This window comes from Miscanthus floridulus, chromosome 6 (assembly GCF_019320115.1).
Source record: "Miscanthus floridulus cultivar M001 chromosome 6, ASM1932011v1, whole genome shotgun sequence".
Classification (NCBI taxonomy): domain Eukaryota; kingdom Viridiplantae; phylum Streptophyta; class Magnoliopsida; order Poales; family Poaceae; genus Miscanthus; species Miscanthus floridulus.
The window spans coordinates 117275076-117299949 of NC_089585.1; the positions used below are offsets into that span (position 1 = coordinate 117275076).

General features: G+C 49.1%; 2 protein-coding genes and 1 non-coding gene across 3 annotated transcripts; 2 read left to right on the plus strand and 1 right to left on the minus strand.

Annotated features, from left to right (window-relative positions):
• The first annotated feature begins 210 nt into the window (after positions 1-210).
• LOC136459240 (cystatin-1) lies at positions 211-2506 on the plus strand. The gene is made up of 3 exons (XM_066459118.1): positions 211-521; positions 1316-1511; positions 2229-2506. The coding sequence occupies exons 1-2, from the start codon at positions 327-329 to the stop codon at positions 1508-1510; spliced, it is 390 nt and encodes a 129-aa protein (XP_066315215.1). The 5' UTR covers positions 211-326; the 3' UTR covers position 1511; positions 2229-2506.
• A 1913-nt stretch (positions 2507-4419) lies between these two features.
• Positions 4420-4533, plus strand: LOC136462021 (U5 spliceosomal RNA). The gene has a single exon (XR_010760549.1). It is a non-coding gene; the product is annotated as a U5 spliceosomal RNA (small nuclear RNA).
• Positions 4534-11801: 7268 nt separating this feature from the next.
• Positions 11802-14624, minus strand: LOC136459241 (cytochrome P450 98A1-like). Its single transcript, XM_066459119.1, has 3 exons — positions 14105-14624; positions 12847-13232; positions 11802-12704 (listed from the first exon to the last, which is right to left on the minus strand). Exons 1-3 carry the CDS (start codon positions 14601-14603, stop codon positions 12057-12059), a joined length of 1533 nt encoding a protein of 510 aa, XP_066315216.1. The 5' UTR covers positions 14604-14624; the 3' UTR covers positions 11802-12056.
• Positions 14625-24874: the final 10250 nt, after the last annotated feature.

Here is a 24874-nt window from a genome sequence, read left to right on the forward strand (position 1 = left end):
AACGTTATTTAGTCGCGGCAGGCAAAAGGGTCGAATCCGCAAAAAGTTTTTAGGAGTAATTATTATTAAAATATTGAATAAAAAAGATTAAAAATAAAAATTCTCCCCGTCCGTAACGCGGTCAGTATTTGGAACGTGTGCTACGACTACGAGGGCGTAGCTTCAGCGGACAAGGGTAAAAATGTCTTCCCTTCCCCTTTCCCTTTCCAAATCCCGTCGCCACCACAACATCGCATTGACAGATCGTCGTTCATCCTATCCTCCTCCGGTCCTCTCCCGGGATCTCCTCCGGCTATAAATTTCCGGCCCCAATTCGCCCAATCCAGATGCGCAAACATCGAATCGTCTCACTCGTGGCTGCCCTGCTCGTGCTGCTTGCCGTCGCCGTATCGTCCAGCCGCAACGCACAAGAGGAGTCTATGGCGTTGGCCGGTGGCATCAAGGACGTGCCGGCGAACGAGAACGACCTCCACCTCCAGGAACTCGCCCGCTTCGCCGTCGATGAGCACAACAAGAAGGCCGTAAGCCCTCTACCCCTTTTCTCTGTACCCCCTTCTCTGCGACGTGCCCGGGTTCTTCTGCGTGGTTGTGCGGTGCTCACGGCTTTAGGGATCATATGAATGAATTCCTAGGTAGCAGCTGCCTCGTTTTGGTCTAATTTGACTCTCTGTTGGCTGAATTGCCGAAAGTATACTTGATGTCCCAAACTCTGTAAATCTGAACAGCTTTACGGAGGCATGACGTTGAGCAATTGCGATACAGATACAAACAAAGATTTCCTACTGACCTGATGATTAGTTTTTTTTTCCTTCAGAGGTTCAGTAGGTAATCTTGGTTATGCGAAAATTTCTGATGCCCATTGAAATTCATGTGGTCTTGGATTCATGAGTAATCACCTATCACCACCCAAGAGGTCACCTGAAATAACGATCAACATTACTAATATTGAACTTTGAAGCCTAGCCAAATCAAATATTAAATTTTTTGACAGGTTTCAATCTTTTATGGTAAAGATACTCAGTAGAGGTAAAGAAATAAAGATTGTTCACGCTTTACCAATATCTCTATGCAATCACAAAACAAATGGTACTAATTCACTGTTTCTATGTGTGTGAGGCGGTAATTTGTTGTACACGAGGACCTCTAACAGGATTGATTAGTCGGATATAGGTGTGCTAACTCAGTAATTGCTTTTCGTTGTTCATTAGCAAAGTAGTAGTCACTTTAGCCTTTGAAAAGATATATGCTAATGTTTTGGTCCGCGACAAATGCGAAATTTTGGATTGCAACTAACCTTTTGTGTTGCCCTCTGCAGAATGCTCTTCTGGGGTACGAGAAGCTTGTGAAGGCCAAGACACAAGTAGTTGCTGGCACGATGTACTATCTCACTGTTGAGGTGAAGGATGGCGAAGTCAAGAAGCTCTACGAAGCTAAAGTGTGGGAGAAGCCATGGGAGAACTTCAAGGAGCTGCAGGAATTCAAGCCTGTTGAAGAGGGTGCTAGCGCCTAAGGTAGATTTGTGCATATTTTACATACTGTCTGAAAACTATGTTTATTTTACATCCTTAGACCTTGGTGGCTTAGTGATAATACAACGAACAGTTCTTGCCATAGTAGAATTAGATTGGTCCCTTTTTTCAAAGGAAGGGCAGGAGCTCTTCCATTCATTTAAGGTAGAAAGAAAAAACAAGGTTACAGTTACAGCCCAAATCCTCACAAGTAAAGTACAGCACTGCAGCACACCAGGATCAGTACCGAAACAAAAGGACCCTGGACATGGAGAAGCAACCAGGCTATCTAATGAAAAGCACATATTGGCCCGTGCTACAACATCATTTGATGAAAGTCTTTATGTTCCATGTGATGTAAATTGCCACGGAACAATTTATATTAGGCTTAGACAATTTAGATTGGTCCTCCGAAACAACCCTGTGGATGAAGATTGCCACGGAACAATTTATATTAGGCTTAGACAATTTAGATTTGTCCTCGAAACAGCCCTGTGGTTCATTTTGTTCCCTTCTGTATGAAATTATAAGCAGTTGGCACAGAACTGGTTTGTTGCTTGGTTTGTATAGCAGTCAGTGATACAGGCCCAATTCTGTTCATTGCTGAACAATTTATGTTCCAATCCTTACGAGAGTTTTATATTAGGTTTTTAGCTGTTCACCACTCATTGGGAGTGTTTTATCTGTCATTATACATTGATCAAAATCTACAAATTGCAGGATCTCTCGTCTCCACGTGCAATTTGCTGCCTGAAGCGCAAAACAAATTTACAGAATAACGAGCTACTTCAGAACATGCTAGATCATGCTCCCTTGTGTAATTTCATAAAAAAGTACAGTGCTCTTAATGCAATATCTTTAAATTGCCGTGCCCTGTGTAATATCATGAATAAGAGTTGCTATTATGGATTCTAAAGGTGTATTAACTACCCTACATGGCAGAATTCCCATATTACTTTGCTGAAGTCTTTGTTGGAATATACATGGCAGAATTCTCATATTGCTTTGCTGAAGTCTTTGTTGAAATGTTGCATGCAGAATTTTTTGTCACATGACAATCCCATCCTATCTCAGCTTAGACAATTCAGATCATATCTTGTAAACCAAGCAAGCGCCTGGATTGCAAAGTCAGCTACACCAGATGACCTGAGAGAATATGCTTGTGATGAGCTCGAAGCTGTTTGAGTGCCCTAGACTTCAGGATAATCAAAAGTCTTGTGTTCGAATCCGGTTTGTTCTTCGCTTAGGATGGGTGTGATTGTTGCGTTTGACATCTATAGCTCAGAAGACGAGCTATCACACACGAAAATTTGCGGGGGCGCCTGATCTACTTATTAAAACTGTCATGAGTAATTTGGATTTTTGGTAGAGTGACTTCCGGATTTGCTGCTAGAAAAATTAAAACCTGAACAAATTGGCTTTGGTTAAATCGGTTTAACCACAATACAGTCTACTCATTAATACAGTCATGAGTAATTTGGATTTTGGTAAAATTACCTCCTTAACTGCTGCTAGAAAAATAAAAACCGAAACGAAATTAACTTTGGTTAAATTGGTGTAACGGCAATGCATATCCAATGACAATAACGATTCACAGTAAATAATGAGATGCATCGTGGGTTTCTTTCCCACTTTCATCACCTTGAACTCTCAAAATAGTAATCTAGGTCCTTCAACTTTTCTTGTAGTTCATTTGAAGTGTGAATTGAGATCTATGATTGGTTCAAGTGAATCTAGAACGAATCACTTGAAAAGTTAAGGGATCCAGATGATCGGATCACTTTGAGAGCTGATGGACCTAGACGAGAACAAAAAAAAAAAGGACCCACAATACATTTTACTCATAAATAAATACTCCATGGTAATAAACTTTGAAAATTATTACTTTAATTCAAATGTTGTGTCATGTCAATATGGTAATTAAATTTAATCACTATGTTTTTTTTATAAAACAACAATGCTACACATGCAATTCTCCCATTCTTTGACCTAGCAAATTCAACATCTTGAGTGCCATATTGCAGATTGAACCTAGTGTTTGTCATTGTACATTTGTACTAACTCTTAATTTTTTTTTATATATTTGAGTCAACAAACTTGTATGGCCGTGTCTTTCAGGCCACCAACTTACGGATTTTAGTAATTTGCGTCCTTAAATTTGTACAATGGTATCATTTTCATCTCTAAACTTGTCCTAAACTCTAGGATGAATCCAAATGGGCTATGACCCGCTCCATGCACTGACGTGACATGTCGATTGCGTGTCGGCGTGGACTCAACATGTGGGATCCACGTGTCAACATCTCTCTTCTTGCTCTAAAACCTCCTCCATCCACACTACGCGCTGGTCAGGGCTTCCCCAACACCAAATCTAGTGAAGGCTCATTGATCTAAAGCAGGCGTCATCCTCTCGGCCATCTTGGTTGGAGCCGACAAACTATAGGAACCTGTGAAGTCGTCATATGCGGGAGCGAGATCCACAAGCACATAACGATAGTGCGCATGTTCGCTTGGTCGCAAATGATCGTAAATTTCTAGCCAGAACAATATTTTTCTCTCACACCAAATCAGTCAGCAGACCCCCAGCCGAACGGCTGACTAGTGTTGGTACGTGCCGCATCCAGCCGTCCGTCCAAGTTCTCTCTCTCTTCTGTTTTTTTTAGGGTAGCAACGATGTGGAGTCAAGGCTGAAATGGCCAGTGAGCAAGCAACGTTCAGCCTGGGCATCGTTGTGGCTGGGCCGCGGAGATCCACAGCGTTGGCTATTGTAATGGACCATCCGTTGGTCCGTTGCAGTACATATTGACGGTGTCACTTTGCATTTTAATCCCACATCGTTTGCTGAAGCGAATGCCAACAGCAAGCCCTGCTATTTGTCTGAGCCTATGATAACATAGAAAGATCAAGCAGCTGCGCAGTGGACGCAAAGCGAACTATTCTTTCGTCTTTTACTAAAGAAATACCGTGTGTCTGCTGCAATACTCTTACTCTTATTTTTGGAGGGTCTCCTCTCTCTTGAGAGGATCCCAACAAATCAAACCAAAATTTCATCTCTCTTGTCTCTCCCATCACATTTATCTTCCTCACCTTAACCTTTGAGAAATAAAGGTTTCCTCTCATGTCCTCAACAGATCAAAAGAAATTTAGGTCTATTGTCTCTCCCATCAAATTTATCTCATAGGAATCAATTTATGTCCACCAATCTGTTGGGATTTTAAAAGAACAGAGACCACCAATCTATTCTCAGAACACAGCCACTGATGCTCTGTGATACAACTAAACTGTATACACGTTGGAAGGAAAAACACATAACTTGCTCTCTGATTAACTAAACTATGTACACGTTGGAAGGAAAAACACATAACTTGCAACCGAGATAAACAAAATACTCATTATAATATGGACGATCCATATCCTATCCATCATATTTTCATGGCACCGGCACCTTAACAAAGCAACCATCGCTGATCTTGGCGGTGATCTGAGAAACCTGAACACACAATCTAAATGTGCCCCAAAATCAAACAAACCTACAAGAACAGAAAAGAGAGGGATTGGGGCCTTACCCTGGAGGGACATCTCCTGCGTGTCGCGAGCGAGCGGGCAAACGAACCTGATCAATATGGGTCATTAGGCTAGTCTCAGTGAGGGTTTTATGTCCCTATTTTCAAGACTATGTGTTGGAAACAATGTAGATAAGTTTCGTCCCCCATAAAACTCATTGTTAGGATCAATGATTAGTACCTCTGTGTGTGTAACCCGTAGATCCGGGGAAGACCCTTCTCGCCTTTCACTGTTGCGGCACAGCAGCAGCGTAGACGCCGGTGTAGGGGTAGCTCCGGCTCAGTGGCGAGACGGCGGTCTGGTGTAGACCTGCAGGGGAACGACGGCGGTGGCGGGGCACATCCCGTCGCTGGCAGCACGACCTTTGATCGGATTAGGGTTTTCTGTAGGTGGGTGTGGCGGCTCCTTCGAACCTCGTGAGCTGAGCCCAGTTCTCCACTCCTCTATATATATGTGCTGTGCGACAGGGGCCCACCAACCAGTTAGGGTTGGACGCCCCCGATCAGGACGCAGAGGCAAGGGCCCAATAGGCCGTTGGGCCTATCGGTGGAGATCAACTAACATTCTCCCCTTTGATCTTATTCCATCTTTCAATTTCATATAATTTACTTTTGTTCATTCCATTATAGATTAGCGCATAGAGCATGTCTCATCGTCACGGTCCATTGCCGATAGACTTAACAGCTACAACACACTGCTCTGTTCTGAAATAGATACTTATCTTTGGGCATTCTTTTTGGTCCAGGAATTTTAGGCTTCCCCTTAAACCCATGCTAGCTACATGTTCTCTGAACATGTTGGGTGGTGAGCCTTTTGTAAGCGGATCCGCGAGCATCTTTTCAATACTTATATGCTCAAGACTTATGACTTGATCCCGGACTTTATCTTTCACAACATAATACTCTATGTCAATGTGTTTGGCAGCACCACTTGACTTATGTTGTGAGTATACTGTACTGCCTGATTATTATCGCAGTATCACTTAAGTGGTCTATAGATGTCGTCAACCACCTTCAAATCGGGTATGAACTTCTTTAGTCAGTTCACCTGCCCGTTGCCTCATAACACGCTATAAACTGTCATACATTGTGGACGATGTAGTGACAGTTTGCTTTGAGCTTTTCCATGAAATAGCTCCCCTTTGCGAGATGATAGAAAATCCACGTCTAGATATGCATTCACTCTCGCATAATCAGAATCTGAATATCCCACCATGTGGAGTGAATCAGATCTTCTATATGTCATCATGAGGCCTTTCGTTCCTTACAAATAATGCAAGACTTTCTTTACTAATTTCAGTGTTCTATTCCAGAATTGCTCTGGAATCTACCAAGTAAAACCCGGTAACAAATGCCAAGTCAGGGCGCGTACATACTTGAGCATGTTGCAAGCTTCCGACAGCTGAAGCATATAGAACCACTTTCACTTTATCGATTGAGCTCATATTGGTTCCTGGGGCATTGAAAATCCCCATATCTACCGCCCTTGACTATAGGAGCAGGTGAGGGACTACATTTGTGCATACTGAATTTCTTTAAGATCTTTTCCATGTATGCCTTTTGTGATAGTCCTTATACCCTTTTTCTTCTATCTCGGTGAATCTCGATCCCTAGAACGAACGAGGCTTCGTCAAGATCTTTCATATCAATTTTTTTGTCTCGAGTAGTAGACTGACATCACTACTAGCAAGTAAGATATCATCTACATACAGGACAAGGAAGATAAACTTCCCATTCTTAAACTTTGTATTGACACAATTGTCCTCTACATTCTCTTTAAATCCAAAATTCTTTATTGTCTGATCAAACTTCAAGTACCACTGTCTTGAAGCTTGTTTTAATCCATAAATGGATTTCTTTAGGCGGCATCCCATTCGTTCTTTCTTTCCATGACAAAACCTTTCGGTTGTGCCATGTAAATATTTTCCTCCAAGTCTCCATTGAGAAATGTCGTCTTTACATCCATCTGATGTAATTCTAAATCATAATATGCCACTAATGCCATTATGATTCTAAAGAAATCCTTACATGAGACTGGAGAAAATGTCTCATTGTAATCAATCCCTTCTCTTTGCATAAAGCCTTTTGCCACAAGTCACGCTTTATATTCCTCTATATTCCCTTGAGAGTCAAGTTTTGTTTTGTAGACCTATTTTACAGCCTACTATTTTGGCTCCTTTAGGAATTATTTCCAAGTCCTAAACTATATTGGCATTCATTGATTTCATTTCATCTTCCATGGCCTCAAGCCACTTTGATGAATGATCACTTCTCATGGCTTCTTCAAATGAGGTGGGATCATCCTCCATTTGAAATTCCTCAGTGTTGTACACTTCATAATCAGCAGGAATAACTGATTTTCTAACTCTTTGAGACCTTCTAGGGGCCTCCACTTTTGGCACATCTTCTGTTTGAGGCTGTTGCTGCTCCCCCTCATGTGTGGCAATAGGTTCTATAGAATCCTGAAGAATATGTTTCTTATCGTCATTCATTGTTGCCACAAGTGGGATAACAACAGGTGCTGGCACCACAGTATCTAACACTGTCGGTGCAGCTATAGCAGGTAGTGAGAAAATTGGCTCATGAATCATTGGAGTGGGCGCTTACACCCGCTTCACTTCAAGGTCAATTTCTCGAGCTACCATGCTCCCCCTCATCAATTCGTCCTCTAGGAAGACAACGTGTCTCGTTTCTACAAACTTTGTATGTCTCTTTGGACAGTAGAAAACGAAAACCTTTTGATTTTTCTAGGTAGCCAAAGAAATGGCACCTTACTATTTTGGGATCTAACTTCCCAATATTTGGGTTAAATACTTTAGCCTCAGCAGGGCTCCCCCACACACACGCAAGTGGTTTAGTGAGGGTACACTTTCTGTCCATAACTCATACGGTGTTTTGGGCACCGACTTACTTGGTACTCTTTTGAGAATATGAATGGGGTTTTTAATGCCTCCATCCACAGGCTCAACTGTAAGGTGGAGTAACTTATCATACTGCCCACCATATCTATCAGGGTACGATTGATTCTTTTAGCTACTCTATTCTGTTGAGGTTCACCCAGTATAGAATACTGGGCTACTATGCCATTCTTTTAGGGTATGCCGACCGTAGTACTCTCCCACGGTCAGACCTGACTATCTTAATCTTTAATATCTTAAATTTATCCAATGCTTCTGTTCTTTCTTTGATTGGATAAATATAGCCATAATGGGAGTAATCATTTGTGAATGTTATGAACGGATCATAACCATCCACACTCTTTACAGGAAAGTTGACCACAGATGTCTGTGTAAATAATCTATAAAATTCCTACGCTTCGTTTGTTATCTTTCTTAATCTTCTTTACATACTTTCCTTTTATGCATTTCCAGCATTGTTCTTAATTTGAGAGCTCTAATGGAGGAAGAATATCATTCTTAACTTGTCTTTCTATTCTCCCCCTCGAAATATGGCCTAAACGACAGTGCCATAATTTCGACAACGCATCGTGAGCTCTCTTATGCCACCATTTCTAGAGTAACACTCTGTCACTAGCTACTTTATAAGCTGGGTAGCATATGTCTTTGAAGAGCCAGTGAACTGACTCTTTATTCTATCGAGGTACTCGGTGACTGTGTCACACTCTGGGATTGAGCCCACAATTGCAGGTTCAATCATGTTCTTTATCACAGCCAAAACATTTCTTGTTGGCAGTGACCCACTTCCTATGCACAAAAGTCATAGGACTATCTTTTGGGATTCAAAATCTCTCTCTTTAGTTGCTCAAGTGGCATCATTCTCTTTTGTCTCCCTCACCGGTGCCACAAACTCAGTGGAACATGGTGAGGTGACTACCCAGTCCACCTTAGACAAGATGAAAACTAGGTCAAAACTTTTCTTATCATAAAAATAACACCATTTGCATGCCTTGATTCCAACGTTGGTCAAAATCAAAATATACAACTATTCTTATATACTAATTCTACATCACCGTTGGGCAGAAATAGAATTAATGCATAAATCATTAACTTTTACAACTGTTCTCATACACTAATTCTACATCACCGTTGGGCAGAAGTAGAATTAATGCATAAATCATTAAAATTATCAACTTTTCTTATACACTAATTCTACATCACCGTTGGGCAGAAGTAGAATTAATGCATAAATCATTAAAATTATGATATTGTTATTAACAACGTTGGTCAGAAAATAACAACATCATAATCATGTTAAATCTCTTTTTCTCTAATTAAATACCACATTGGTTCAAAATAACTGGAGAATCAACATTTTCTTTGGCTGTGGAAAAACTCTCTTTTCCTTGAATTTTACCCACAGGGAAAATTGCTTTTTCTATTTTCTTTAATCCATTAATCAATTTCTAGGAAATAAACATTTACTAGAAAAACTTTCTTTTTCTCCACTTAAATATCATGTCGGTTCAAAATCACTGGAGAATATACTTTTTCTTTAGCAGCGGAATTTTTTTACTCAATTTCTTGAATTTTACCCATAGGGAAAAATACTTTTCTATTTTTCTTTTGAGCCAATTTGCATTTTTCAATTTTCTGGAAAAGAAAAAATGCAAAACTGGACTCAAACTTTACTGTTTTGGCCCAAAAACCGCAGAAACGGCTCGGCCCATTTCTTTTCGCGCGCTTAGGCCGCACCCAGGCCGCAACCTGGGCCTGGGCTGCGACTTGGCCCATTCAATCTCGGCCATCCATTCACATCCGACGGCCGAGCGCGCATCTCGCTCGTATAAAAGCCGACGCCACGCGCTCGTGAGCGAAACCCTAGCTCATTCTTTCGGCTGCTTCCTCTCTCTTCTTCGCCGCTCTCTCCTCTCTCTACCTCAGCGCAGCGAGCACAACGAGCGACCGAGAGCGAGCGAAGGTGACCATGGCACCGCCGCCGGCCCCCTCGCCGGCGTGCGCGCACCCCAGCGGGTGAGCGCGCCGCCGTCGAGCCGCCTGGCCGCGGTGACCCCTTCGGATTTGAGTTGCATTTTCTTTCTTTTCTTTTCGCTTGTTCACCCGAAAAGGGGTTCTAGGGTTAGGGTTTGTATCTTTTGATTTCTTTTCCTCTTTTGGAGTTCATCCGAATGGCTTTCCTTTTTCCCTTTCTCCATGCGAGTTAGGGTTAGGGTTCGGTTGAACCTGGATTCTTTTCCCTTCTTCCCCTTTCCCCTTCTTCTTTTGGGATTAACCCGATTTGGGATTGGGGTTAAAATTAGGGTTAGTCTTAGGGTTTGGCCAAATCCGAATCCACTCTTCTTCTTCTTCTACTGTTTCTCTTCCCGTTGAAGGCTTTTACGGGTTTAGGGTTCGGCTTGAAGTGCCGATAGCCCTTCCTTTCACCCAGTTAGGGTTAGGCTTGGGGAACCTTTTGTAACATCATGGCCCAGGGCTTAACAGGATTAATAGGATACTCATACTAATAAGTTGCAACTTCTTTTCCGGAAGCCCATATGCAAATAACTCCGAGGTTAAGCGTGCTTGGCCTGGAGCGATGGGTGACCGACCGGGAAGTTCTTCCCGGGTGCGCACGAGTGAGGACAAAGTGCGCAGAAAAGACCTGTGTTGGTCTGTGAGGGCAGTCTATATCCTAGAGAAGCTGTCAGATGTAAGCGGGCCCGGCCTCGGAGAGGCGGGACGTTACACCTTTATCTGTTCAGATCCGAAAGGAACTCTTTTCTTTTCTTAGATCCGAATTGGATCTGTTCTGTTCTTGGGTTAGGGTTCGGCTTCGTGAGCCGAGGGTCCTATCTCTTCTCTGATCCGAATGGATCTTGTTTTCTTTTCCCCCCACGCAGTGGCGGTGGTGACCGGTAGACAGTGACGTCCGCCACCCCGGTCTCTCTTTCTTTCTTCTTTTACCCGGTTAGGGTTAGGGTTACATAGAGGCAACCTAGCTCTGGTACCATTGTTAGGATCAATGATTAGTACCTCTGTGTGTGTAACCCGTAGATTCGGGGAAGACCCTTCTCGCCTTTCACTGTTGTGGCACAGCAGCAGCGTAGACGCAGGTGTAGGGGCAGCTCTGGCTCAGTGTCGAGACGGCAGTACGGTGTAGACCTGCAGGGGAACGACGGCGGTGGCGGGGCACATCCCGTCGCTGGCAACACGACCTTTGATCGGATTAGGGTTTTCTGTAGGTGGGTGTGGCGGCTCTTTCGAACCTCGTGAGCTGAGCCCAGTTCCCCACTCCTCTATATATATGTGCTGTGCGACAGGGGCCCACCAACCAGTTAGGGTTGGACGCCCCCGATCAGGGCGCAGAGGCAAGGGCCCAATAGGCCGTTGGGCCTATCGGTGGAGATCAACTAACACTCATTTCATCCTATAAAACTTTTATCATCTTTCTCTTTATATATTGCATGGCATGTCAACTTATTTAATGCTATGACTCTCGTGAAACTGGCCTTAGTGCAAGAGCATTTTCAGTTAGTCAGATGGCATGAGAAAAGGGAATAAGTTAAAGAAAATAGAAATGGAGAGAAAAGGAGCGGAATCCCTTGAATCAAAACAATTCGCAGCCACAAGGTATCTAAAGCCGTGTGAATTGTGTGTTAAAAGACGCAAGACTTATGCATTCAACGTGAAATATCAAAATTTATCAAAATAAAACCCCACATTTTCCAAAGGGGGTCTTATTCAGCGTTCTGTTCTGCATAGCTTCTGGCATATGGACCAGCCAAAGGCCCAGAGCCAAGATGGTAATGTCGAGGAGGCTGGTGCATATCTGGGAGGTCTCAATTTCAAGCTTTACACTGTTTTCTGCGACGTACTAGTAATAATTGTAGTTTGCAATGCTGAAATTATAAATTACTACCGGGACAAAGTGTATGTCCATCGAGGAAGTTCTGCAGTACACAAAGTACTCGTACACGCACAGCACCAGAAAAGAGAGAACGGTGGGTGCTTACAAATCAAATCTGCAGCGACATCATCAGCTTCCAAAACCGGGGAATGCAGATGCCAGGACGCTGGACGTAGACGGCTCACATCTCAGAAGGGACACGCCTGTACAGCTCCTCCTTGTCCAGGCGCGGCGTGGCGACGGCCTGCAGCGGCGTGGCCATGAAGGTGACGAGCCCGGGAGACTCCATCATGCTCACGTCCTCGGGCCGGGTCCCCTCCGGCAGCGTCCACCTGAAGTGGTGCAGCATGTGGCCGATCATGGACGCCACGAGGTTGATCCCGAGCTGCGCGCCGGGGCACACCCGCCGGCCAGCGCCGAACGGCAGCACGCGGAAGTCGGCGCCCTTGATGTCGATGTTCTCCTGGAGGAACCGCTCCGGCCGGAACTCGAGCGGGTTGTCCCACACCGCGGGGTCGCGTGCCACCGCCCACACGTTGACGACAACGTTGGCGCCCTTGGGGATGTCGTAGCCGGCGATCTTGACGCTGGCGCTGGCCCTGTGCGGGAGCATCAGCGGCGTCGGCGGGTGCAGGCGGAGGGACTCCTTGACGACGGCCTGCAGGTAAGGCAGGTTCGGGAAGTCCGTCTCCGACAGGACCCGGTCGCGGCCCACGACGTGGTCCAGCTCCTCCTGCAGCTTCTCCTGCACCCTGGGGTTCCTCAGCAGCTCCGCCATTGCCCACTCCACCGAGATCACCGTCGTGTCGTTGCCGGCGGTGATCATGTCCTGGACAACACAACCCACACAGCAAGCCGGTCGATCGATCGGCCGGTCTCATCAGTCAGTGAATAATCAAGCACACAAACAGATGACAGATCAACACAGAAGAAAGATGGATGGGCCAGGCAGGCACCAGGCAGTTGCGTACCCAGAGGAGGCCTATGACGGTGTCATCGCTGAGATCGTACTTGTCCCTGAGAGTGAAGAGCGCGTCGACGAAATGCTGCTGGGCGCCGCGCTGCTTGAGGGCCTTGGCGTGCTCCTCCATGATCTTCACGGTGAGGCGGTCGCCGTGGGCTTTGAAGACCTGCTCGTCGACCGGGGCCAGCCACCGCAGCCACGGGATGTGCTGTGCGATGGAGAGGGACGCCCCGATCTTGATGCCGTTGTGAACGATGGCCTTGAACTCGCGCCCTTGCTCGTCCAGCTCGCCGGCCGCGTTCACGAACCGCTTCCCGAAGGCCAGCCGCGTGATGTTGTTGAAGGCCACCATCGACAGGTGGTTCTTTACCACCAACGGCTTCCCTTCATTGCCTGCGTGTAGTAGGAAAAATAAGCAAAGCTTCAGTTTCTAGGGGGGGGGGGGGGGGGGGGGGGGGGTGTGGCTTCGATTTCATTGTTTTTGGGTTTGGTTTTGACTTAAAAAAAGCTGGTATACATGTTTCACAGGGATTTTGATTAAACCAGTGGAGAAGCCTCAACAAAAAAACATATCAAAGAAGACCTTAGTCTTTGTAATTAAAAATAATTCTCTTTAAAACTTGTACTGTTGACCAAAACCTTTTAGATTTGACAAATCATATATTGATAGGGAATGATAGGTAGGCATCAGAACTACCAATACCACATATTTACCTTTATAAATGATTTCGTAATAAATTACTTCAAAAAATGATTTCGTAATAATACAATTTCAGTATTTATTTAGTTAAAGAGAAGACATGGGGATGGGGGTAGGTAGAACTAGAACAGTTTACTTTTCATATCTGGGGGGTACATCTCAGTTTTGTCTGGAGCGACAGCAAAAGTTTTACCGCAGAAACAAAAACAAGTTCGCACTCTGCTTAATAATGAGTTGTAGTAAGGCAAACACTAAGATTTCTATTTTCTAAGAAATGAACTAGATTTCGAAAAATCAGTTTCCACAAAGCAAACATAGTGTTAATTAGTCATTATATAAGCAGCTGGCTGTCTTTCAATCCAGCTGGAAATTAAATTACCAGCAGCTGAGAGAAAGGCAAGAGTAAAGAAGAGCAAGTAGAATAGTGGTAGTAATTTCTTGGTGGTCTACGCCCCCATTCTTCAGCACTAATTCAGCATCAAACGATTCGTATTTTTCTCAAACAACGAATCAGTGTAAGCATCAGCGTAAGTCAAATTTCAGCGAAGCCAACGGGGCTTATTACGAGGCGTGGTGACGGCCTTGTACACGGACTCCACCATGGCGGTGACCTCGTCCTCGCGGATGGGCCTGAGCGCCTTGAGGCGGCGCTGCGTGAAGAGCTCGAGGTTGCAGAGCTTGCGGACCTTGATGTAGTGAGGGCCATAGTCGGCCCAGATGAGGTCCTGTCCGCCGCGGCTGAACCGCTCGCTGGAGCGGTCTCGGCAGCGGTCGGCGAGCTGCTGGTCGTGGGTCTTGAGCACCAACTTGGCCAGCTCCAACGTGGACACCACCACCGTGGGCGAGGTGCCGAGCCACACCGTCATGATGGGCCCGTACCGGCCCTCCCACTCCTGGTAGCACCGGCACCGCACGGGCTGCACGTCGAACAGGTTGCCGTACAGGAGCCGGTTCAGGAGGAGCAGCGAGAAGGGGACGAGGGCCGCCAGGGCCAGCGCCACCGAGAGGAAGGAGGCCGTCTCCATGGCTGGCTGGCTGCTGCTCCCGGCCGGCCGGCTGCGCATTGCTTTTATGGAGTTATAGCCGGAGTGGTAGTTGGGTTGTGGCAGTGCCGCCCGTGGTTGGTTGGTTGGCGCTTATGCACAGCCGAAAGCCTGTTCGCTCGCTCGTATATGATCATGGATTATAAGTTAGTGTAATATTTTTCTCTCACACCAAATCAACCAGCAGTAAATAATCCACGATCGTTTACGACGAAACGAATAGGATGAGATGGCTTATCGACACGGCTGCACGCTGATGCAAGATGTAGTAGGAAGTAAGTGTCCTTGCCCTGTTTGTTTGGACTGGTTTAGCTTATAAGCCATGGCTGAAAGTACCGTTGGCTGTTTGGTGTGAGAGAAAAATACTGTTCGTTGGTTGATAAGCTATGACTTATAAGCCAGATACGAGCAAGCGAACAGGCTAATGTCTAAAACGCTGGCTTCTCAACGATAGTGTTGGGTTCATAAATCCAGGGTCCCTCGCAGACCGGCTTCCCCGCAAAGGCTCGGCCCAAGCAGACAGCGCGCAACTCATGGGCCGATCTAAGAGTCTAAAACAACAGGCCAGAAGGACGGTCCAGTCACCGACCAGAAGGTCTGGGCGAGGAGGAACAGCGCCCGCTTGTCGACTTCGGGCCACCTCTCTGACCGGAGCGCTCACTTCGGTCTCCAGCCGCCTTCGGGCGGTCTCTCCGACCGAAAGGCCTGGCAAAGCACTTTCTCCGACTCCAACCCCACGTCTCCGACCGGGGTATGCAAAGACCCTACTCACTGCTCTTCTCCGACTGGTGCAACCAGAGCCAACTGGGACCAACCGACCGGGGACGCCCGCCCGAAAAGGACCAGGGAACAAACGGAGAAAGCAAGGCAAGTCGCTCAAGTCAAACCATGATACCGGGGACCATACCCTGTCACCTGCAGGAACAGTACTCTGCAACCGCCCTAACACAAACAGTATAGTAGGCGTCGACATTTTCCTCTATAGTATTGTGGGCGCCGTTAACTCCCATACGGTAAGGCCCCCACGTGCCTCTGGGCATCGACAGTGTTGTGGGCGTCGGGATTTACCGTACCGAGTGAATATAGTGAAACTCCTCACATGTCTCTGAGCATCAACAGTATATGCAGGTGCCGACATCTGCCATACCCAAAACAAGACGACGTAACCTCCCACATACAACCGACATCCAACAGTGTTGTGGACGCCTACCATCCTCCTGTACCCGCTGGCGTGGGCAACAAGACTTAGAAGCACACGAACTCTCTCTCTCACTTGTAAGGCCATCCCCTTCATCTATAAAAGGGGATGTGCTCTCTCCCAACATTCAAGTTGATTCAAGTTCATACAAGTTAATCCAGATCGATTAAGTTCACTAGCTCACAACCACAGAACTGTTAGGTTCGGACCTCAAGCACACGCTTAAACACTTAGCTCATAGAGGAGCTCCTGTCGCTCTCGGTCCTTCCGACCGGAGCCGACCGGACCTCTCGTGCACCCCATCTTTCTCCTTCTCGTTTGTAACCCCACTGCAAACTTCGAGCACCTAGGCTCAGGAATAAAGTCACCGATCGACTCAAACTGGATGTAGGGCACGTTGCCTGAACCACTATAAACCCTGTGTCATTGAGTGCTAGGCCACCTCCGATCACAACGTATGACAAAACTATAAATATTTACTTGTTGGTCACTTTCTGCACCGACAGTTGGCGCCGTTCGTCGGGAAGACGCTGTACGTTCAACACTTTTTGGTCATCGGATGGCCCACTTTTCCACCACCCTCGCCATGGCGGGCTTTGGCGATTCGATTCACTTCGGCTCACCGGAGTTTTCCGCGCTCCCACCTGTTGGGATGTGGGTTCCACCCGTCTTCGAGCCATCCCAGGCCTTCCTCTTCGGAAGCCTGGACTTCATCGCCGACCGGCTCGGCGTACTACACCTCCGTGAGGAGGCACTCATTCCGGCACCCGTCGGAGGGGCGCCCTCCATCGACTCTGAAACGCACGACTTCAACGATGCGGCATCTGCGCTTCATTCCGAGCAAACTCTCTGCTCAAACCTCGCTGTAAGTAATATGCGTATTGTTATTTACTCTTTATCTACTATCTCCCACCGATCATTCGGATGGACCGTACTGCCCGCGCCACGAACACCGTACGTTTGGTTCCCCTACGGCCTCGCGCCCCCCATGGATGCATACACTCAGGTGCTTCGAAGGATGCTGGCGCCATCCCCCCTCACATCCAAATTTGTGGGAATGGCGAGCTACGCTCCTGTCACTCTCTACAAACTCCCGGATGACGAGGGTGAGAGCGACGACTCCAGCATCGGCGACGTGGCACCTCGCAAATGTCCGTCCCGGGAGTGCGCTATGGCGGACACTCTGGGACAGCCGCCGGTGGTTGTGGAATCTGCGCAGACTCACACCCCTCTGGACCTGCATGCAGGGGCCCTCACGTTTGCGCAAGCGCACACCGAGGAATTATGACAACGGCGCTAGAACCAGCCGCCGCCTGCGCCGATGCATTTGGTGCAGCACGTTGCGCCCCATGCGCATGGCCCGATGGGTGGCGCCCGGGGTCGCACTCGTCAAGTCCAACACGACATCATGAACGAGGAGAACGATCTCCCACAGTTCGCTTGGGCTGGCCAGAACATCGCTGCTGCGGCAATGCTTCTGCGCGGTGTTCCTGAGCCTGTCGACCCCCAGGAGCGGGTAGTCTACCGGAACTTATGGGTTCTAGTAGATGCAGCCACTGTTCAACAGGCGGAAAGCTCCGCATCGTGACTCCGGCACGCGCCCTCTCTCCCCACTAGGGGAATAGGGACGCGCCAGCCGAATCTCTCCATCCGCTCACCGCTACAGCCACCAGGGGCGGCTCGGGGGGCGGCAGTCGCACCATGATCTAACCTAGCACCTACCCCGCACCGACCATCGGTACACGAGTGGCCCGATGCGCGCCAGGACGCTCGCAGCATCGTTAGCAACCGGCATCAGGCCCGACATGATGATGATGTCCACCGGGCGGCGGCAAGAGCAGGCGACATGGATCTTGGCCGAACCATCGAGGGGAGCGTTGAAACGCGCCCCAGGCACGGTCGCCGACCGGACGACCGGAGTCCCAGCCCTAAGGGTCTAGGGCTATGGGCCTTTGACCAGTGTATCTGGAGAGCGCCGTTCTCACAACGCTTCCGACCGTCCACAAACATCACCAAGTACACCGGGGAGACAAACCCCGGTATTTGGCTCGAAGATTTTTGGCTTGCCTACAGAGACAAAGGGGAGGATGATGACTATTTCATCATTCAGTATCTCCCCATCTGTGTGGGGGAACATGTTCGGGCATGGCTTGAATTCCTCCCACACGACATCATCCATGATTGGGCGGACCTCAAGAGGGTCTTCATTGGGAATATCTAGGGGATGTATGTCCGCCCTGTGAACTCTCCTAGGACCTCAAGAGTTGCCAGCAGGAGCCCAGTGAATCCCAACGGGTCTACATCCGTAGATTCTCTCAATGATGCAACTCCCTCCCAGATGTTGTCGACGCGGACGTCATCAGTGCGTTCCTCTCTGGGATGACCCATGAGTCCCTAATCCACAAGCTTGGATGCCTGAAGCCTCGTACCACCCGCGACCTGCTCGACGTCGCCACTAACCACGCCTCCAACGAGGAAGCAGTCGGAGCAGTCTTCAACGGAGGTCGAGACAAAGGCAAGGCCAAGCGCATGGACCAAGACGAGGGCCCCTCCACACAGAGGGGTAAGAAGAACAAAAAGGACCGGCGCCGACCGGACAACACCGCGTTGGTTGCCGCAACTGACCGCACGGGCAAGCAGCCCCAACAGGGCCTGCCTGACCACTTCAATAAACTCATGGATAGCCCATGCACCAACCATGCCTACATGCCTACCCCATCAAGCACCTCTACAAGGACCATGAGCTCCTCAAATGTTTCCTACGATAGGCCAGCAGGCCGAAAGAAGGGGACGGCAAAGAGGCGGCTGCCAAGAAAGGAGGCATGGCGGGCAAGGACGGAGACGGTTTCCCTACAGCCGATGAATGCATCATGATCTTCGGCAGATTCGACGTCATCTGGTCTAAGCGTCAGCACAAGGTATGCTATAAGGAGGCGTGCGCCGCCGAGACGGCCGTCCCCTCCTTCCTCAGCTGGTCGGAATTTCCGATAACCTTCGATTAGAGGGACCATCCCTCCCACGTCATGAGACCGGGATGCTACCCGCTCATCGTCGATCCCATCGTCCGCAAGAAGCGCCCCACCAAGGTGCTGATGGACGGAGGCAGCGGCCTCAACATCCTCTACGTCGACACCCTTGACACCATGTGCATCCCCCGATCGAAGCTCCGCCTGGTAGGCTCTCCCTTCCATGGAGTGATCCTGGGAGCGCAGGCATACCCGCTCAGGTATATCTACCTACCCGTCACATTCGGTAGCCGAGCCAACTTTTGCTCGGAGGTTCTCACCTTCGAAGTGGTGGACTTTCTAGGATCCTACCACGCCATCTTGGGGCAGCCTTGCTACGCCAAATTCATGGCAATCCCCAACTACACCTACCTCAAGCTGAAGATGCCAGGACCGAACGGCGTCATCACCATGAGCAGCGCCTTCTGCACACCTTCATGTGCGACCGTGAGCACTACGAGCTCACCACTATGGTCGTCAATTTGTCCGAGCTCCAACGACTCGGGGAATCATCGCTCCTGGCAGTCCCAGATTGCAACAAACCAACCTCCTCGATGGCCTTCCGACTGCTCGAGGAAACCAAGGCGGTGGGAATCGACCCCACCGACCCAACCAAGATGGTTTGGATCGAGACCCAGCTCCTAGCCAAATAGGAACGCGAGCTCATCGACTTCCTGCGTAACAACAGTGACATCTTCACATGGCAGCCTTCTGACATGTCGGGCATACCATGGGGGGTCACGGAGCACGCACTGCGCATCATCCCGGGCTCAAAGCCCGCCAAGCAGCGCCTGCGTCGCTTCGACGACGAGAGGCACAAGGCCATAGGCGAAGAGATAGCCAAACTCCTGGCAGCTGGATTCATTAGAGAGGTATTCCACTCCAACTGGCTTGCCAATCCTGTTCTTGTTAAAAAGAAGACCGGGAAGTGGAGAATGTGCATTGACTATATTGGCCTCAACAAAGCGTGTCCGAAGGACCACTTTCCTTTGCCACGCATAGACTAGATAGTCGACTCCACCTCGGGTTGCGAGATCATCTCCTTTCTGGATGCCTACTCAGGCTATCATCGGATCACGATGAAAGAGTCTGATCAGCTCGCAACCTCGTTCATCACCCCATATGGTTCGTATTGCTACGTAACCATGCCATTCGGCTTGAAGAACACTGACGCCACTTACCAAAGGTGCATGCAGTAATGCTTCGCTGACCAAATCGACTCGCTCGATCAGCCTGACCAAACCAAGTGGCTAGGACCAACGATCGCTGTCTATGTTGATGACATAGTGGTCAAAATAGCTCAAGCCTGTGACCTGATCGCAAACTTGGCCACAACGTTCATGGACCTCCGAAGGTTCAACATCAGACTGAATCTTGAAAAATGTGTCTTTGGGGTTCCAAAGGGGAAGCTGCTAGGATACATTGTGTCCGAGCGCGGCATCGAGGCCAACCCCGAAAAAATCATAGCCATCTCCAACATGGGTCCCATACGCAACGTCAAGGGCATGCAAAGGTTCACCGGCTGTCTGGCTGTCCTAAGTCGATTCATCTCCTGGCTCAACGAATGGGGGATGCCACTCTACAAGCTCCTCAAAAAGATAGACACTTTCGTCTACACCGAGGAAGCCCAGCAGGCCCTGGAGAGCCTCAAAGCGTCCCTGACGTCAGCCCTGATCCTCATCGCTCCCGAACGAGGAGAACCCCTTCTCCTCTACATCACGGCTAGCAACCATGTGGTAAGCGCCACGCTGGTTGTCAAAAGGGAGGATCCGGGAGACCAACTTAAGGTCCAGCGGCCCCTATACTTCATCGGCGAAGTACTCGCCGACCCCAAGGTCCGGTACCCCTAGGTGCAGAAACTCCTATACACCGTGCTGATGGCGACCCAGAAGCTCCTGCACTACTTCACCGACCACGAAGTCACGGTCGTCACTTCATACCCACTCGGGGACATCATCCGCCACCGCGACACCGCAGGATGGATCTCTAAGTGGGCACTCAAACTCGTGGGCCATGACATGAGGTAAATCCCCCGTACCGCCATTAAATCTCAGGCTCTCTTGGATTTTGTCGCCGAATGGACAGAGGTACAGCTACCAACCCCGGACGTCACCCACGAGTACTGGACAATGTACTTCGACGGGTCCATAATGGCGCCCAGCTCAGGGGCTAGAGTGGTTCTGATCTCCCCGGACAGGAGTAGGCTCTGCTACGCCATCAACCTCCACTTTTTAGCCTCAAACAATGCCGTAGAGTATGAGGCCCTCATCAATGGACTACGTATCGCCATCAAGCTCGGTGCTACGTGACTCTACGTTCGTGGTGACTCGGAGCTAGTTGTTGATCTGGTCATGAAAGAGTCCTCCTAGAAAAGCCCCCTCATGGTAGCATACTGCCAAGAGGTGCGCAAGCTCGAGGACAAATTCCAAGGGATCGAGCTACATCACGTCCCTCAAAGGTACAACGATGCCGCCGATTTTCTTGTGAAATTGGCTGCCAGAAGGGATCCATCCCCAAGCGGGGTCTTCATCAACGACGTCCACGATCCGTCCGCCCACATCCTAGAAGGTCCAATACAGACACACCCGATGCCCAGCCAGCGCTCGGGGGCTCCGATCCTAGTACCTCCATGACGACGTCACCTGCAAACATCGCCGTATTGGCACTCGATCAAACCGACTGGTGAGCGCCGCTACTCGCCTACCTCCTCGAGGAGGTTCTCCTGCGTGAAAGGACTGAAGCTCGACAGATTGCTCGACGCGCCAAGGCCTTCGTCGTGCTCAGTGACAAGCTCTATAAACAGAGTCCGTCAGGAGTGCTCATGAAGTGTGTCCCCACCAACCAGGGGAAGCAGCTCCTCCTCGAGGTCCATGCCAGGATTTGCAGACATCATGTGGCCCCAAGGTCGCTGGTCGGAAAAGCCTTTCGCCAAGGTTTTTACTGGCCCACCGTGCTACGAGATGCAGAGGAGGTCATCCACAGGTGTGAAGGATGCTAGTTCTACGCTCGGCAAACCCATTTGTGGTCTGGGGCCTTGACATGGTGGGGCCCCTCAAAAAGGGCCCAGGCGGCTTTGCTCACCTACTTGTAGCAGTCGACAAGTTCACCAAGTGGATAGAGGCCAAGCCCATTACCAACATCCGCTCGGAGGAGGCAGTCAAATTCTTCCTCGACATCATCTACCGGTTCGACGTTCCTAACTATATCATCACTGACCATGGGACTAACTTTACTGGAAAGAAGTTCCTAGACTTTAGTGATGGATACGGCATCAGGATCGACTAGGCCTCGATCGGACATCCATGAAGTAACGGTCAGGTCGAACGTGCCAATGGCATGGTCCTCCAAGGACTTAAGTCACGCATCTTCGACCGACTCAACAAGTACGCCGAGCGATGGGTTATAGAGGTCCCAGCGATCCTCTGGAGCCTAAGAATGATCCCAAACCGATCGACAGGGTTCACACCTTTCTTCCTAGCCTACGGAGCTAAGGCAGTGCTGTCCTTCGACCTTGACCACGGCGCCCCAAGAGTGAAGGCTTTCGACCGCGACCGAGCCACGAAGGCTCAACAAGACACAGTCGACCTGCTCGAAGAGGCCCAAGAGATGACCTTCATCCGCTTCGCTCGCTACCAACAAACCCTCCACAGGTACCACAAAAGGAAGATCAGAGGGAGGATACTCGAAGTCGGCGATCTCGTACTCCGAAGGACCCAATCAACGATGGAAAAACACAAGCTCTCTCCACCGTGGGAGGGGCCCTATACGGTGACCGAAGTAATCCGACCGAGCACCTACCGACTGGAGGACAACAACGGCAATGCTCTCACCAACACTTGGAACATTGAACAGCTATGTCGTTTTCCCCCTAAATTTGGTCTAACCGCTTTTTAGTCAACACTTGCCCCTGTAAAAGCACCCCAGCCCAAACACTTTCAGCCCAGGTCTCTCGGGGGCTCCATAAGGGTACAATACTGAATACTACCTCTCATTTTACTCTCTTTTTTACTATCACATGGTAAACAACTTCGTCCCCGAACAGAAACGCACTCATTTTCCTTTGATTGCCCTACATAACTTTTGTTCTTACTCCTAACCGAACGCACCCCGCCACGATCTACGATTACGAGTAGCCGAGCCCCGTGGGCCATGCCCAGGCTCTTAAAAAAGCTACAGCCTACGGAACTAATGGGCAGGTACAAAAAAGAAAGGACAAAAAACAAAAGATATGCTAGGATAAAAACAAGGAACGAATAGTGATTCTGTCAAAAAACAGTACTGATGTATTCATTGATACAAAAAATTGTTCACACAGGGACTCGCCCACGAACTCAACTATTACATTTTCTACTGCTACTCCAAATACTACTGCAGCCGCTCGACGACATCGCCTGAACGCCAAAGGAGAAACCACGGCACACGCCGTCGGACATAACCACCTCCGCCGGGGCCCCGCCCGGTTCCGCTCCCTCGACTTCGGTGAGCGTAGCGGGTACCTCAAGGGACCCACCCAGTTCCACTCCCTTGACTTCAGCGAGCGCAATGGGTACCTCAAGGGCGTCATACCCATAGATGCTCAGCAGAAGAGCATGGAGCTCCTGACCTTCTCATGCAGTCGAGGCAGGTCCTAGTCAGGGATGCTGCTACCTAGGTATGGTCGCCATGGCTGGAAGGGATCTCATCAAACTTTATGAACTGGCCAACCTGAGCAGCTGCAGGCGTGGAACCCTCCACCGGCATGATCCTGAGCAACTTTCCCTCCGACAAGGCTCACCCGATGAAGATCCATCGGAGAAAGTCCACACATGGCTCCATCCCGAAGAAGGCCTCGCAGATGAATCCAGCATCGCCCCGGGCAGCCTCCAGCTCAACATCGCACTCCAGATTCACGAAAGGATCTGTAAGTCCTCCCCCTCGCTCACCCCCTCTCTCACTTAGAAACCGCCACGGCATACAGGCACTCTCAGTGAGAAAGAAGGAGGAGAGACAATAGTTGGAGAACAGGCAAAGGACTACGACGGAGAGCCCTCTTCCTCCCCCTATTTAACGAAGAAACACGGCAGCCGAAGAGGGGCAAAAGATCAGAGCAAAAACTCTCCCCTTTCCCCCATTCAATACGGATGGGAAACGATGGGACACACCCTAACCAATGGGACGCACGTTGGCCGACGGAACAACACCGGGTCAGATGGAACATCGCCTGGCGAGACAAAACGTGGCCTGGGTATGGCCCACCACTATCGCATGACCAGGCGCGAAAACCAAAACATCACCACACGCAGGCAGCTCTCCACATCCCTAGGTGGGACTTGGAAAAACCCAAAATGGGATCTCCGCCGGGAGAGACCATCAGGCTTCCTAAGTTGATCAAACGGCTTAGAAAAACACACCGAGAGACAGGTAGGAAGCGAAGGGACGCCTCATATAGGCCATGCCGACTCCAAACCCCGTCACTCAAGTCATCAAGGTAAACACTACCAACCCCTCTATTTCTTTATAATCATTTTCACACATCCATACGCGCATTCATTCCATACACCTGTGCCTCTCGGACAATTCGAGCCCTGAACCGCCCGGGGGCTAGAGAACTAAGCATTGCACGTGCAGCGAAATGCATCACAATGCTTCGTGTTGCATCACGAAGCGGTGGTTGCCTCATTCGATATGAGCAACAACAGAGCTAGGGGAGAAAACACAGATGAGCCCCGTGCGGCCCTCGCCTAGTCTGGCAGACAGGGTCATCTCAACCTTCTCGTTTGATCCTAAACCTCTTCCCAAGCCCACAGAATCTCCATCGAGGGGAGGCTGTTAGGCCACCCAGGTCGGTCTCTGGAACGACCTAGGCATCTACCAGGTTACAGGTAAAGGAGCAGTGGAATGTCATAAGAGGGTTACGCCGACCCCGTCATGAACGATGGACTCGAATTCCACTCGATCATACCCGTTAGGGAACTCACCGAGCGCATCACTCGAGCCTGAGCAATCGGGACAAGCAACAAAACTCAGCCCCTCCGGTTGTGAGGAACTAAGGACAGGGTAACGCACACAACTCACACCAACCTTACTAAGGCCCAATAGGGCTCGAGGGC